At 51.7% G+C, this 13,171-nt stretch overlaps 1 protein-coding gene across 1 annotated transcript in view; it reads right to left on the reverse strand.

Annotated features, from left to right (window-relative positions):
* Positions 1–1,635: 1,635 nt before the first annotated feature.
* The window catches only part of GLYR1 (glyoxylate reductase 1 homolog (Arabidopsis)), a 53,942-nt gene continuing 42,406 nt past the window's right edge, over positions 1,636–13,171 (reverse strand). The window contains exons 13-17 of the mRNA XM_015419411.1: positions 13,048–13,149; positions 11,406–11,568; positions 9,300–9,479; positions 8,291–8,415; positions 1,636–4,883 (exon numbers count right to left, since the gene is read on the reverse strand). Coding sequence (XP_015274897.1) covers positions 4,809–4,883; positions 8,291–8,415; positions 9,300–9,479; positions 11,406–11,568; positions 13,048–13,149 — 645 coding nt within the window. The 3' untranslated portion in view covers positions 1,636–4,808. The remainder of the gene's footprint in view (positions 4,884–8,290; positions 8,416–9,299; positions 9,480–11,405; positions 11,569–13,047; positions 13,150–13,171) is intronic.

The following is a 13,171-nucleotide window of genomic DNA, read 5'->3' on the forward strand; positions in this document are numbered from 1 at the left end:
CTACTGAGAAATTTTGAAAGAGGGAATTCCTCTGAAGAGGGAGCAGACCTAACTCCTGTTTAAATCGACCCCCCGAGTTGTCACCCACTGCATGATATAACTGGGAAATTTTGAAGGAGGGAATTCCTCTGAAGAGGGAGCAGACCTAACTCCTGTTTAAATCGACCCCCCGAGTTGTCACCCACTGCATGATATATCCATTTCTGACTAAAAGAAGGGAAGGGGGAGGGTGGGTTGGCTAAGAGATGAGAGGGTGGATTAACTGCTTGTGGCCCTTGCAGCTTCCTGGCGTCCCTGCCGCTACCAAACCAGCCTGAAATGTGCCACAGAAGACTCAGTGAAAGCAAGGAGGGAACTTTTGGTGGCGAACAACGGTGCGTAAAACCAGCTTTTGTCCCCAGATTGTTGCCAACCCACGCAAGGCGGCCCCTCCAAGGAGAGCCGTGAAAAATCTACCAGAGACATCCAGTATGCTGTGCTGGTGGAAATGGATCTGTCGTATGCAGTCGAAGTTCTGATATTCTTGGGGTGGTGGTGGTGGTAAAGATGTGCAACCCCCCCCCCTCGGTTCAGCTGAGTTCGGAGCGTAGCCATGTTGGTTTGCAGAAGAGCCAGATTCAATTCCAGGAGCACCTTAGAGACGAATACAATTTTTGAAGTATGAGCTCCTGAGAGGCAAACGCTCCCTTCCATCAGATACTTACAAACTTTGACTCTCAGAAGTTCATGCCCTGGGAATCTGGTTGGTCTCCAAGGTGCTACAGGACTTGAACCCAGCACCTCCTCTGCTGTAGCTGATTGTGGGGGAAATCCCCGAGCAGCCAGCCGATGACCTGTGAGCACCAGCTCTTCCCTGAGCAGCTAGGCCAAAAGAGGCAGGGACACGGGTTAACCGGACCATCTTGCGGTCATAGGAGGGATTATCGCTCTGCCGTTTGATAGCCCAGCAGTGAAGTCAGTTTCTCGTGACGGAAAAAGCACCGTGTCTCTGTGTGGAAATGCTGTCAAATAGCAGGTGACTTATGGTGACCCTGTAGGGCAGGGGTGTCACACATGCGGCCCGGGGGCCGGATAAGGCCCCCGGAGGGCTTCTATCAGGCCCGCAGTGGAACCGGCTGTCTTCTGCTGCTTCTTCCAGTTCTGCTGCTGCTGCGTCATCGCAGGTTTGCAGCTTACAGATATGCACCTGAACAGCAGAGTCAAGACTGCAACGGCACAGACATTTTGACGCAATAATTCAGAGCGAGAGGTGTCAGTTATCGGACACCGTTAAATAAACAAAATATTGCAAGAGTGCTGATGTTTTAAGCATGTTTTTAAGTAAAAAAAAACCAACCCAGCCCTTTGTGTTTGTGTCCGTTATAAAGTTTATATCTCAGCGACCTGGCATTACCTTTTATGACACGTGGCCCGGCCCAACGAGGTCTCGTTTATGTCAGATCCGGCCCTCAAAACAAATGAGTTCGACACCCCTGCTATAGAGTTTTCAAGGCAAGAGGCATTCAGAGGTGGTCGGCCGTTACCTGCCTTTGCATAGTGATTCTGGACTTCCTTGGTGGTCTCTGAGGTTCTTTTGGCATCGTCGCCAGGGTGGGTGGGTTAAGAAGGGGCTTTAGGAACAGACCAGTGGCATTGTGTTTACCAAGAAAGGTTTTTATTTCCTTAAAGCCAGTAGCTTAGTTCATTGCACAAGGAAAAAAAAAATCATTTCATCGGGTTTTGCCATTTAATCATCACCACACATCCTATTTTGAATGACAAACGTTAATTAAAAACAAGGCAAAAAACATTTAAAAAAATTCACAACCTTAATTACCTATAGATTTGTGATTGAAAGAGGGGAGGGGGTGGGTGGGGAAATTTAAAAGAAATTCTGGTTGTTTTTTTTCCTTACAAGCTTTTCACAAGTGTCACATTTTTTTTCCTCCTCTTTTAAAAACGGAAGGGAACAAAACGGGGGGAAAAACAAACGTTTGCTAAAACAGAAACCCTCATTTAAAAAAAGAAAAAGGAACTTTACAATATTAAGACAACAATGACCGAAGCCGGGGTCCGTCGTGTTTTCTTGCAAACCAAACTTAAATCCTCTCCCCTCCGACCTGGAACCACCTAGTGGGATTCGAACACACCCAGCCCAAGGATTTAGAACACCACCGGCTTCCTTTTCAAGGGGCGTGAACAGCAGGCTATTCCATGTGGCAACTGGAAAACGCACAGGTCTACCAGACCATGAGCCAATAGGTCAGCGCTTGCTTCTGGCCCACCGGAGTTTATGCCACCATGTCCCGGCTATCCTTTCAGGTACCAACGGATGTGTGTGTGTGTCTCTGCTGCAAAAGGTGAACCCAGCCATCATTCTGAGTCAGCCAGACCTTCACAGGCCACCATCTCAGGGTCTGTGCCGTCCTCTCTTCTTGGGCTTACCAGGTTTGCGGGAAACATTAAGATCGGCCCCCGTTAAGCCGATCTTGGTTCTTCTCGCCCCAGGAAGCTGCAAACTCCTCCTCCATTTTCTCCAGGGGAAAAATAAATTCAGAAAGATCTGCTTGCTGTTGGTTCACAACCCACCCTATGCTAGGACTGCACTAAGGCAAAGATCGCTGGGTTTTGAGCTGTCCTGGTTAGGACCCTCGGGTGCATGGCCCCATACTCTTGGAAGCTACGCGACTTCCCCCTTCCACCACCACCACCACACAGTGAGATTGGACATCGGGTTAATTTCCAATGTGTGAAACGCGCAAGACCACCCCGGAGAGCTGGATTCTTATTTGTTTGCTTCCTTTTCTGGGTGGATGGCTGGGTGAAGTTTTCAAAAGCAGCTTGGAGGAGGAAGAAGGAACTCCCAAGATCAGGCACGCTAATAAAGACGGCTTGTGCTTGCCGGCACTTCCCCTCCCAAAACCCCCAAGAAACCTTGACCTTACGCTGCCACCAGGAATGTACACTCCGCCCTCACCCTGCACTGCCCCTAGACCTCCACCTGACGCATGCGGCGTAAGCGCAATGGCCCGCGTGCAGACCAATACGGAGAGTAAGATTGGCATCACCAGCTCGCCATAAAAATCAGGGCGATGGGGTCACGGCGCAGAAAGGGTTGACTGGTGCTGGCACTCTGGGGCGCCGGTACAAACGTGAAATTCAGGTGGGGCTGTGCCAGTGAGATCCCGACCCCCTTGCCATGCACACCTTCTGAGCTTCGGCCCACGGCTCTTGCCAAAAGACTAATACTGATGAAAGGGTATTTTTTTCCTTTTAAAAAAAGACTTCAGAGTTTGAAAGGGCATTCACGTTTCTTTACATTTCCTTTGGAGAGTGAGAGAGCGACTATGCTACGGGTTCGAGGTGATATCTTCCGTGGGGTCAGCCGTTCCGCCAGGACAGGATATTCCCCAAGTTTTGCTCAGCGTGAAAAAGTCTTCTGCTCCCTAACATGAGCTGGATGTCTCAAACCGGCTGCCTGGGCTCCCGATTTACTTTTTTCTACGGGATCAACAAGGTGACAGGTCTTAAAAAGGCTTTAACTTCATCAGCCGTTTTCTCTTTTTTAAGATATTCCCCAGATGCAACAACTAGAGCCTGTTTGACAGGAGAGTTCAGAAATGCACCAAAGAGACCGCGCCACGCCAAGGCAGAGGCCGCCATTTCCGCCCACAGGTCACTAGCTAGTCAACGGTTGCTAAAGGCCAGATTTTGCTTCCAGTTTCAGCGATGGAAAAACATGGCAGCCGAGGTTCCTGCTAGACCCCAAAGCTCCCCCAAGCTGAGTCTCAGAGCACACCTTCTCGCCCCGGGGCTTTTGCTCCAAGAATTCTCTTTCAAAAGCCAGCAGCCACGGCGATGCAGGGAGTTTCAGCACGGGTCTCAAAAGAATACGAAGGTTCGCTCTTCTTCCCCTCGTCTAAAACACACGCAAACATAACTACTTCATTGCCTGAATTATTTAAAAAAGCAAAACTGGTTTAGGAATGATCTCTGGAGCAGATCAACCTTTGGGGGGGGCGTGTCAGTGTCGGCAAATGCATCCCAGGCAACGGAGCTCTGCTGCCACATGCACGGCCCAGTGTTCTAAAAACCAAACTGCATTGGGTAGGGGAATCCGAAGGCTTGGTTCTGTCGATCTTATGAGAAATATCTCCTTTGTGGTGTTGGGGGCTTGGTGTCGAGACGCTACGCAGAGTTTGGGGCCTCTGCCTTCTTGACTCGCTTGTTCCTCCAGGGACAGGTCAGCCCCATGGGAGACAGGTTCCCATCCCAATGAAGGCCTGGAGCTGTTGGACTGCGGGCGGACGGGGATTTCTGCCGCTTAAGTGTCCCCAGCACACGAGAGGGCCAGCGTACGCGGTACCCACGGCCAAAAAAGAAAAAGAAAAAAGTGAAAGCGGTTAAAAAGAAACTGCAAAGTCAGGGACACTCGTACAACCAAGGAGTGGAAGAAACCAAGCAGCGGATATTCCGACAAGAGTCCAGCGTCCGGGGATGACTTGTCGCCAATTCCATTCTGTGACTCTCAGCGTGGGGGGTGACGGATCCGCCATCGAGGTGCCAATGACCGGATTCCTCCCTCATCTCCGATTCTTGCTTCTGCCGGCGCGGGGAGACTTGGCTGTGGCACCTGCTCTCGCGGCAGATCCCAAAGAGGGTTCCCCCCCAACCCCATATTTTACAAAAAAAGAAGAAAATGGAGAGGGCGGGGGGAGAGGGAGAGAGAGAGAGACAGACAGAGATGGACTGGTCCAGAGTTAAAAACCCAGTATTCGTCGTCATAATAATAATCATGGTATTAACAATAAGAAGGGGGGGGGGAAGCCCTAGTGGATGTAGGCCCTGTACACAGCCGACATGTCGTTGTCTGATTGGTCCAATGCTTTCGCCCTCTTGTAGACCTGTGGGAGATACAAAGAAGGGAGAGGGGTCAGTCTCCTCTTTCGGGAATTGGCATCATCGGCTACCACCACTGGGCACGGGGATCCCCCCCCTTTTTTCGGGGCGGGGGGGGGGGGGGGGGGGGGGGAGGGGGGCTATTGCCCAACAAGGCCTCTGAATTACTGGAGATCTGACTGCCTGAGCAGGGTTCTTTTAAAAAACAACAACATTGCCTGGGCACAAGGATCTTCACTTTTTTGACTGAATGTAAGCTGCGGTGGCTCAAGTGGTCAAGACGCTGAACTGCAGGCTGTGGAAGGTCGGTAGTTTAGCAGTTTGAGACCCGAGTGTGCCACATGACGGAGTGAGCTCCCGTCTCTAGTTCCAGCTCCTGCCAACCTAGCAGTTTGAAAGCAAGAAATTGCAAGTAGACAAATAGGTACCACTTCGGTGGGAAGGTAACAGCGTTCCGTGCGCCTTGGTGTTTAGTCATGCCGGCCACATGACCACGGAAACGTCTTCGGACAGCGCTGGCTCTTCGGCTTTGAAACGGAGATGAGCACCACAACCCTAGAGTCGGACTCGACTGGCTTTCGAGCAAGGGGAACCTTCACCTTCACCTTTAAGCTGAGGCAGCCATTTTGCGGCTGTGCCTGCCACAGCCGTGTTGGGATTCCAAAGTTGCCCGCAGGCTCAAAAAGATTGGGGACCCCTGTTTTAGCAGATGGCTGCTTCACACATTTTTATTTTTTAATTTATGTTGTTCATAGTCCACCTGTCTCATGCAGATTACAGGAGGAGGAGGAGGAGAGGAGGAGATTGGATTTATACCCCGCCCTTCACTTGGAGTCTCAGAGCGGCTTACAAATTCCTTTCCCTTCCCCTCCCCACAACAGACACCCTGTGAGGTGGGTGGGGCTGAGAGAACTCTGACACAAACTGCTCTTTTTCAAGGACAGCTGTGCCAGAGCTTGTGACTAACCCAAGGTCACATCAGCAGGTGCAAGTGGAGGAGTGGGGAATCAAACCCGGTTCTCCCAGATTAGAGTCCGCACACTTAACCACTACACCAAACTGGCTACACCAGACTGAGTCAATACAGGCGGCAGGATGAGACGTTCCATGAACAATGCAATAGGGTTAGAAGAAAAAGAAGAGAAGAGATTGTATTTATGCCCCGCCCTTCACTACCTGAAGGTGACTCAGAGCGGCTTCCAATCTCCTTTCCCTTCCCCTCCCCACAACAGACACCTTGGGAGGTAGGCGGGGCTGAGAGAGCTCTTTCGAGGACTGCTCCTGAGAGAAGAGCTCCGAGAGAACTTGTGACTGACCCCAGGTCACACCAGCAGCTGCAAGTGGAGAAGTGGGGAATCAAACCCGGTTCTCCCAGATTAGAGTCCGCGCTCCTAAGCACTTCACCAAACAGGTTGGAGAAACAACCTGGAATCTAAAAACAGAACTGAAGCAAAGCGCTAAAGTGTTACCATGACATGCTAAATGATGCAGAACTACACAGTGGGATTCTACTTACTGCAAACTATAGAAAGTAGTACCGGCTCCAGTTCCTAACCAATTATCCAAGTAACCTTGTAAATCATTGTGTACTGTGCAACCCGATTGCTTCCCAAGAAGAAGCAGCAAAGATCTCGGAAGGGGCTCCCACACAAGTCGAAATTCCTCCTTTGCAAGCATCAAGCTCGGGATGGGATCGAAATGTGGCTGTCTGCACAGAGGGTAGCAACGTGAAACCTCTGCAGGCAAGATCCTACCCCAGACATCCTCCCCAGGGGCTTTTCATGGCCCGGCAGCGACCTGCTGCGGTTTGGGCCAGATTCAGCCGTGCACGCCGTGGTGCTTCGCGACAGCATTTGTGTAGGCAGCCTTGTAAGATGGCCCTCGCCCACACAGCCCTGAACAGTCGGGCCTGGGAAAGAGATACCGTATTTCTCTGAGAGGGAGAGGATCCCGAATGAACAATGACCCCCTTCTCCAAAAAAGGGTTTTACGCGGGAGATCTGTGTTAAGTTACCCTCCCTGACCAAGAGGCCAAGCGCAAATTCTGTCAGAGTAGAGAAGATGCAAAAAGTGATTTCTCATAAATTATCCTCCCTCTAAGCTGTGGAGTCCTGTGAGCAAAGATTCGACTTTGTGAGGCTCCTGGCATTGAAGCCGTGAGCGAGCGATTTGGCTGCTGCACCAATCAGTTTGCTCTGGAGCCCTCCTTCCTGAGCTAAGGCAAAAATGTGTGAGCCGGAGGCTAAAAAACTGTAGCTCACAACCAGTGTTCCCTCTAAGCTGAGTTAGTGTGAGCTAGCTCATAGTTTAGCCTCCAGGTCACACAGTTTTGTCTTCGCTCGGGAAGGAGGGGCTCCAGAGCAAACTAATTTATGCAGCAGCCCAATCACTCACTCACAACTTTAATGCCGGGAGCTCACAAAGTAGAATTTTTGCTCACAAGACCCCCCAGCTTAGAGGGAGCATTAGAACTCAGCTTAGATGTGGTCCATACACATTATATGGTTTTATACGTATATGTCTGTTTTATAGGTATCCTCTTTTAAGGTATTGTTTTATGCCAAAGGCTAACTGAACTGAACTCAGCTTAGAGGGAACCCTCATCACCACCACGGAACGGACATTCATTCCAGCAAGAGTAAAAGCCATGAGTGGACCAGGGGAAGTCAGAAGATAAGCACAGGAAGGAAGATAATCAGGGGGAAGTATTCCAAAAAGTTTGTGAAGACCTTGTCGAGCACGAAGAACAGAACTATTGCAATCAATCTGCCTGATCCGTTTTTTAATTGTAATTGCTAATTTAGTGAGCCCTTTGACTAATTATGGTACTTCCTGCTGGATTGGTGGCAACCGACCCAACCCACACAACACATCCCCACCTCCATCTGGGTGCTGATTCAGGCCAGCAGAACGACTCCAGAATTTATTCCCCCTGCTTTGACTGTGCTCCGGATACTCTCTCTCATACTGTCCTGGAAATACTTGAATGGGCCACTGAATTTGTATTACCGCCTGAAAAACGGTTCTCTCTCCGAGAGGTGTACACGGGGGAACATGCTAATGACCCCTTTGGCGTTCCGGCATCTTCGAGGGCACAACAGCAGGCCTGCGTCCAGATCCGGAGCCGCCCTCGGTTTTCAGAAGCCGTCCCTGAAACCAGTGTTCCCTCTAAGCTGAGTTAGCGTGAGCCAGCTTACAGTGCTTTAGCCTCCAGCTCAGACATTTCCGTCTTCGCTCAGGAAGGAGGGCGGCTCCAGAGCAAACTGATTTATGCAGTCGCCAGATCGCTCGCTCACAACTTTAAATGCCAAGCGGCTTACAAAGTAGAATTTTTGCTCACCGGCCTCCACAGCTTAGAGGGAACATTGCCTGAAACCTGCACGGACGGAGGTGGGTTCTGGAAGGCACGTACCTCGTTGGCGGCAGCTGCCATGGGAGTTGGGTGGTTGACGGAGTCGCCTAGTGCAATGGCTAATCTGAGATCCTTCTGGATGTATTTCAGGTAGAAATCGGGTTTAAAGTTTCCTTGGAGGATGTCTGGAAAAGAGGGAGAGGCAACTTTGATGAACGCTGGGCACATTTCTATGTTCCGCTTCCCCGACTGCTGTCATTGGCTCCTCGTCTCTCCGCTTACGGATTTCACAACCACCTTCAAAACCACCCACTTCCACGTGCGCAAGACCACCTGCCGATGAGTCATGCTACTTGTTCGTGGAGCCTAGTATTTACTTGAATGGATAGGGGGGCTTTGAGAGGAGGTTGTTCCCCCCCTACTGCTATAGCTAAGGCCGCTTTAGCTCGAGGCGAAAAGGACGGGATCTCTTCCGTGCAAAGCGCACAACCACAACTGGATGGCAGCCACTCCCTTAGGGACTCCTGCCATTATCCTCTCTAATCAAGGCCCCGGCTGTGGCTGCTGCTCAGGTAACACCACACAGGGATCACCGGCATGGTCCAAACCATGTATTTGATAAAGTGTGCCTTTGCACACGAAAGCTCATCCCTTGAATAAACCTTTTGTCGGTCTTAAAGGTGCCACTGGACTCAGAATTTATGGTCCAAACCCACACGTTTCAGGTTGGGCTTGAGGGGACCGGAGCTAAAGTCACACTGCAACAAGCCCGCCCTACACTGACACTGGGAGTGGGGTTGCGAACTTCGGGTCCGAAAACTGCTTGGGGGGGGGGGGGGGAACCGTAGCAGGACAGAACCCCAGACGGGTCGGCCCTCCGAAGCAGCCATTTTTCTCCGGGGGAACGGCTCTCTAGTCACGAGATGTAACCTCCAGGCCTTGGCTACAGGTTGGCAACCCAGGGAGCCCCGAAAGCGGTCTTTATTTCCCCTCCCTCCAGTGCGACCCTGAACCTGGTCGGCGGTGGTTCACGGGCTGCGAGAGGTAGGAGGGCGGGAGAGGACTTTACTTTGGCACTTCTGGTCCAAGAAGATGCTGGCGAGCTGCCCTTGGTTCAGGATGTCGAGTAGGGTCTGCTGGGACTGGCCCGTCACCTGGGCCAGAGTCAGGCCTTCCGCTATTGTGGCCATGAAGCTCCCCTGCACCATGTTCACGATCAGCATCATCTTGGCGGCGTTGCCCACTTCCCCTGTATGGGGGGGTGGGGGGAGGAGAGGTATTCTGTGAGACAGTCTTCCACAACCCCACCTCTACAAAGGTGAAGCCCCAAACGCAAACCCAGCTTACTAGGATCCAAAACCCTTTGGAGAAGCATCCCACCCCTTCCCCCTTTACTTGCAGGTGCAATATGTTCTGTCTCACATCTGGCTCTGTGGAAATGAAACTGTCAGAGAACATTAATATGCTGCTGACCCTTCTCATTTTTAGAGAGGAAGAGAAATCAATGAAACAGGACCAGATGAACTCTGCAAGGCACTTATGTTCAGGCAGTGCTAAATCCATTGCCCTTATCCTTAGCTGACAGGCCAAGACAGTAAAGCCACCTTTTCTGTGCAGCAGCGAGACAAGTCAGCTTGAAATGACAAAAGCAGCTAAGCCAGTATCTCTGTAAGATCCATTACTTTGATGACTGCCACACTGGAGTTCAATGCTGCTCTCTTCGCAACCCTTGTTGTCAAATGAAAACACCTGGGGGTGGGAGGAAACCTACAACAGCAGAGGCAGGTTACACGGGCTTAGGTGGTACATCTCCCCTCTTTATCACTTTGTTCATCGTGCGACGCAATTCCTCCCTGGTCTCCAGCGGCCCCAATGCACCCAACCCCACGTTCTTGACACTGGTAGTCTCTAGTAGGGTGGACTGAGTTTGAGACAGTGATGTCTATGGAACAGGAAGTGGTGGCAGCTACAAGCATGGACGGCTTCAAGAGGGAATTAGATAAGCATGTGGAGCAGAGGTCCATCGGTGGCTATTAGCCACAAGGTATAGATAGGGGCTCTGGGGCAAGGGATGCTCTGTCTTCTTGGTGCTTGGGGGGGGGGTCAACAGTGGGAGGGCTTCTACTGTCCTGGCCCCACTGGTGGACCTCCTGATGGCACCTGGTAGTTCTGGCCACTCTGTGACACAGAGTGTTGGACTGGATGGGCCTTTGGCCTGATCCAACATTGGCGTCTCTTATGTTCTTATGAAGGCCTATGTCAGAACGAGCCCGGGGTCTATTCAAGACCTGCTTTGTGAAAACAAGGCATCCCCCATCTCCGGAGGCCTCACTTCAAAAAGGATGTGGACAGAATGGAGCGGGGGGCAGAGGAGAGCGACGAGGATGATCGGGGGCCTGGAGGCCAAGAAGCCCTGTGAGGAAAGGCTGAGGGACCTGGGAATGTTCCGTCTGGAGAAGAGGAGGCGGAGGGGGGACAGGATGGCTCTCTTGAAGGATATGAAGGGCTGTCGCTTAGGGGAGGGCAGGGAGCTGTTCCTGTGGGCAGCAAAGGATAGGACTCACAAGAATGGGTTTAAATTAGGGGCGGAAAGGTACCGGCTGGATCTTAGGAAAACTTTTTTCTACAGTAAGAGTTGTGCAACAGTGGAATCGGCTGCCTCGGGAGGTGGTGAGCTCCCCGTCACTGGCGGTCTTCAAGCAGCGGCTGGACAAACACTTGTCAGGGATGCTCTCGGCTGATCCTGCACTGAGCAGGGGGTGGGACCAGATAGCCTGTATGGCCCCTTCCCACTCGGTGATTCTAGGATTATTTTCATGTCCATTAGAACCCTGGCTTATAGAAGCAACCAGGCCCTGTAAGTACAAGACAACTTCTTCCTCAGACGTGGAATGCAAAAAGGTGACAGTGTAAATAAGATTGTAGGGGAAATCAATCCCCTCCCTTTTGCGGGTTGGTTTGAAAAGAGCATGAACTGATGGCGCTGGCCTCTCCGATGGGACTTGAATCCCAAACACGCGCCCACACAGCTTTTGGTCCTCGTGCCTGAACGTGCACCCTCCGCACAGCTGGGTCCTACGCAAACAGGAAATTGTGTGGGCGAGCGAGCTCTGCTGGAGCCCGGGCAAGACCGGCCTATCGAGATTCCGCCTGGCGCGGGAGCGGAGGGAATTACCCAGGAAAAACGAAGTCTTCCCCATGGCCTGGAAACAACTACTGCAGTCTTCATACAGGCCCCTGTCCCCGGCGGCCAAGATCACCAGCATCCCATCGTTCGACAGCTGTTGATTCCCTGAGACGGGGGCTTCCAGGAAGCGGCCACCCCTGGAGACAATCACCTGGAAGGGGAGAGAGAGAGAGGAGGCCTCCCCAATTACGTACGCGCTACAGGACACACAGAAGCTGAACGGGCCAAGGCACCAGACACGAATGCAGCACCGGTCACTTGGGAAATTGCTGGGAAGTACAGAAAAGCCAGAAGACCTTTAAAAACCTTTATTTTACATTTTTAACCCTGCTTCTCATCAATCGGTGTGAGTGCTCGCTATTGGCTGAGCTGCAATGATGTCAGAGCATGTCCCAACGTCATCCTAATAGCTGCGAGTCTGTCAGTAACAGAACGACCAGTTGGGCAGCGTCTGAGAGAGACGTCACCTGGCATGGGAGAAAATCATCCTGGCGGGCTCAAGGACAGGAGGAGGTTATGGATGAATGCTCTTGGGAGAAGGGAGACAGGTACGTTCGGTGCTTGAGGGGCTGTGAGCCAAGCAAAGAGACACGCACAAGAATACTTACTTCTTGTTGCCTGTTTTACTGATGAGATTTAAGCTGTATTTTTAAGCACTTTTGGGTTCCTGCACGGGTTAAGAAAGGAAGGGTATAACGAAGCAAAATCTCTGGCCAGGCCTATCCCTTTCTAATAAGCAGAGGGCGGGGGTGCTTCCTTAAGGTCTCATTTTTCTAGAATGGATTTTCTTAGAGCCGGGCTTTCTCAAACCTTATGAAACAGGACCCAGTTTTCAACTGCTTCTTGTGCCCCACTTGCAAGGTGACTCACTCGAAGCTATTTCCCTCCCCTAATGTAAAAAGTGAGAAGCTCCCATCAGTGTAACAACGAACGAGTGTCCCATTTTACTTCTCCTTATAAATGAAGATATAACATTACAGAGAGACAAGGCTGTGTCTTTCGCGGCCAGGGTGCATATTCAGCCGAGGCTAACCCAACACCTAGGGGCTGCGGTGGCTCAGTGGTTAAGACGCTGAACTGCAGACTGGAAGGTCGGTAGTTCAGCAGTTTGAGACCCGAGTGTGCCGCGTGACGGGGTGAGCTCCCGTCTCTGGTCCCAGCTCCTGCCAACCTAGCAGGTCGAAAGCAAGAAATTGCAAGTGGATAAATAGGTACTTGCTTCGATGGGAAGGTCACAGCGTTCCGTGCGCCTCGGCATCTAGTCATGCCGGCCACACGACCACGGAAACGTCTTCGGACAGCACTGGCTCTCTGGCTTGGAAACGGAGATGAGCACCGCCCCCTAGAGTTGGATTCGACTGGCTTTTGAGCAAGGGAAACCTTGACCTTTTTAACCCAACAACTGCCTTCGAGTCCTCCTCCGTCAGACCACTCTGGATCTATCTCCCCCCACTCTGGCCCTGCAACCGGCTTGGCGAAGGAGTTGCAACCCATTTTGGGGTCCCGACCCACGGTATGAGAACCACTGCCCCAGACTCATGATGCCCAAGAAAAAACAACGGATCGACTAGGAACAAAGCCACCTGTCCCACCCTGAGAAGCATCAGACGTTCGAGTCTGGCATGCTTACCTGGGCCAGCTCCGTGACCGTGTCTGCATCGACGGTGGACATGTCCACGTAGCACTTCCCCGGACGTATCCCCTGGAGCACCCCGCTAGGACCCAGCACCAGCTGTGGGAACAGAAGAGCGATA

The sequence above is a fragment of the Gekko japonicus genome, unplaced genomic scaffold (assembly GCF_001447785.1).
Source record: "Gekko japonicus isolate JY-2015 unplaced genomic scaffold, Gekko_japonicus_V1.1 scaffold513, whole genome shotgun sequence".
Classification (NCBI taxonomy): Eukaryota; Metazoa; Chordata; class Lepidosauria; order Squamata; family Gekkonidae; genus Gekko; species Gekko japonicus.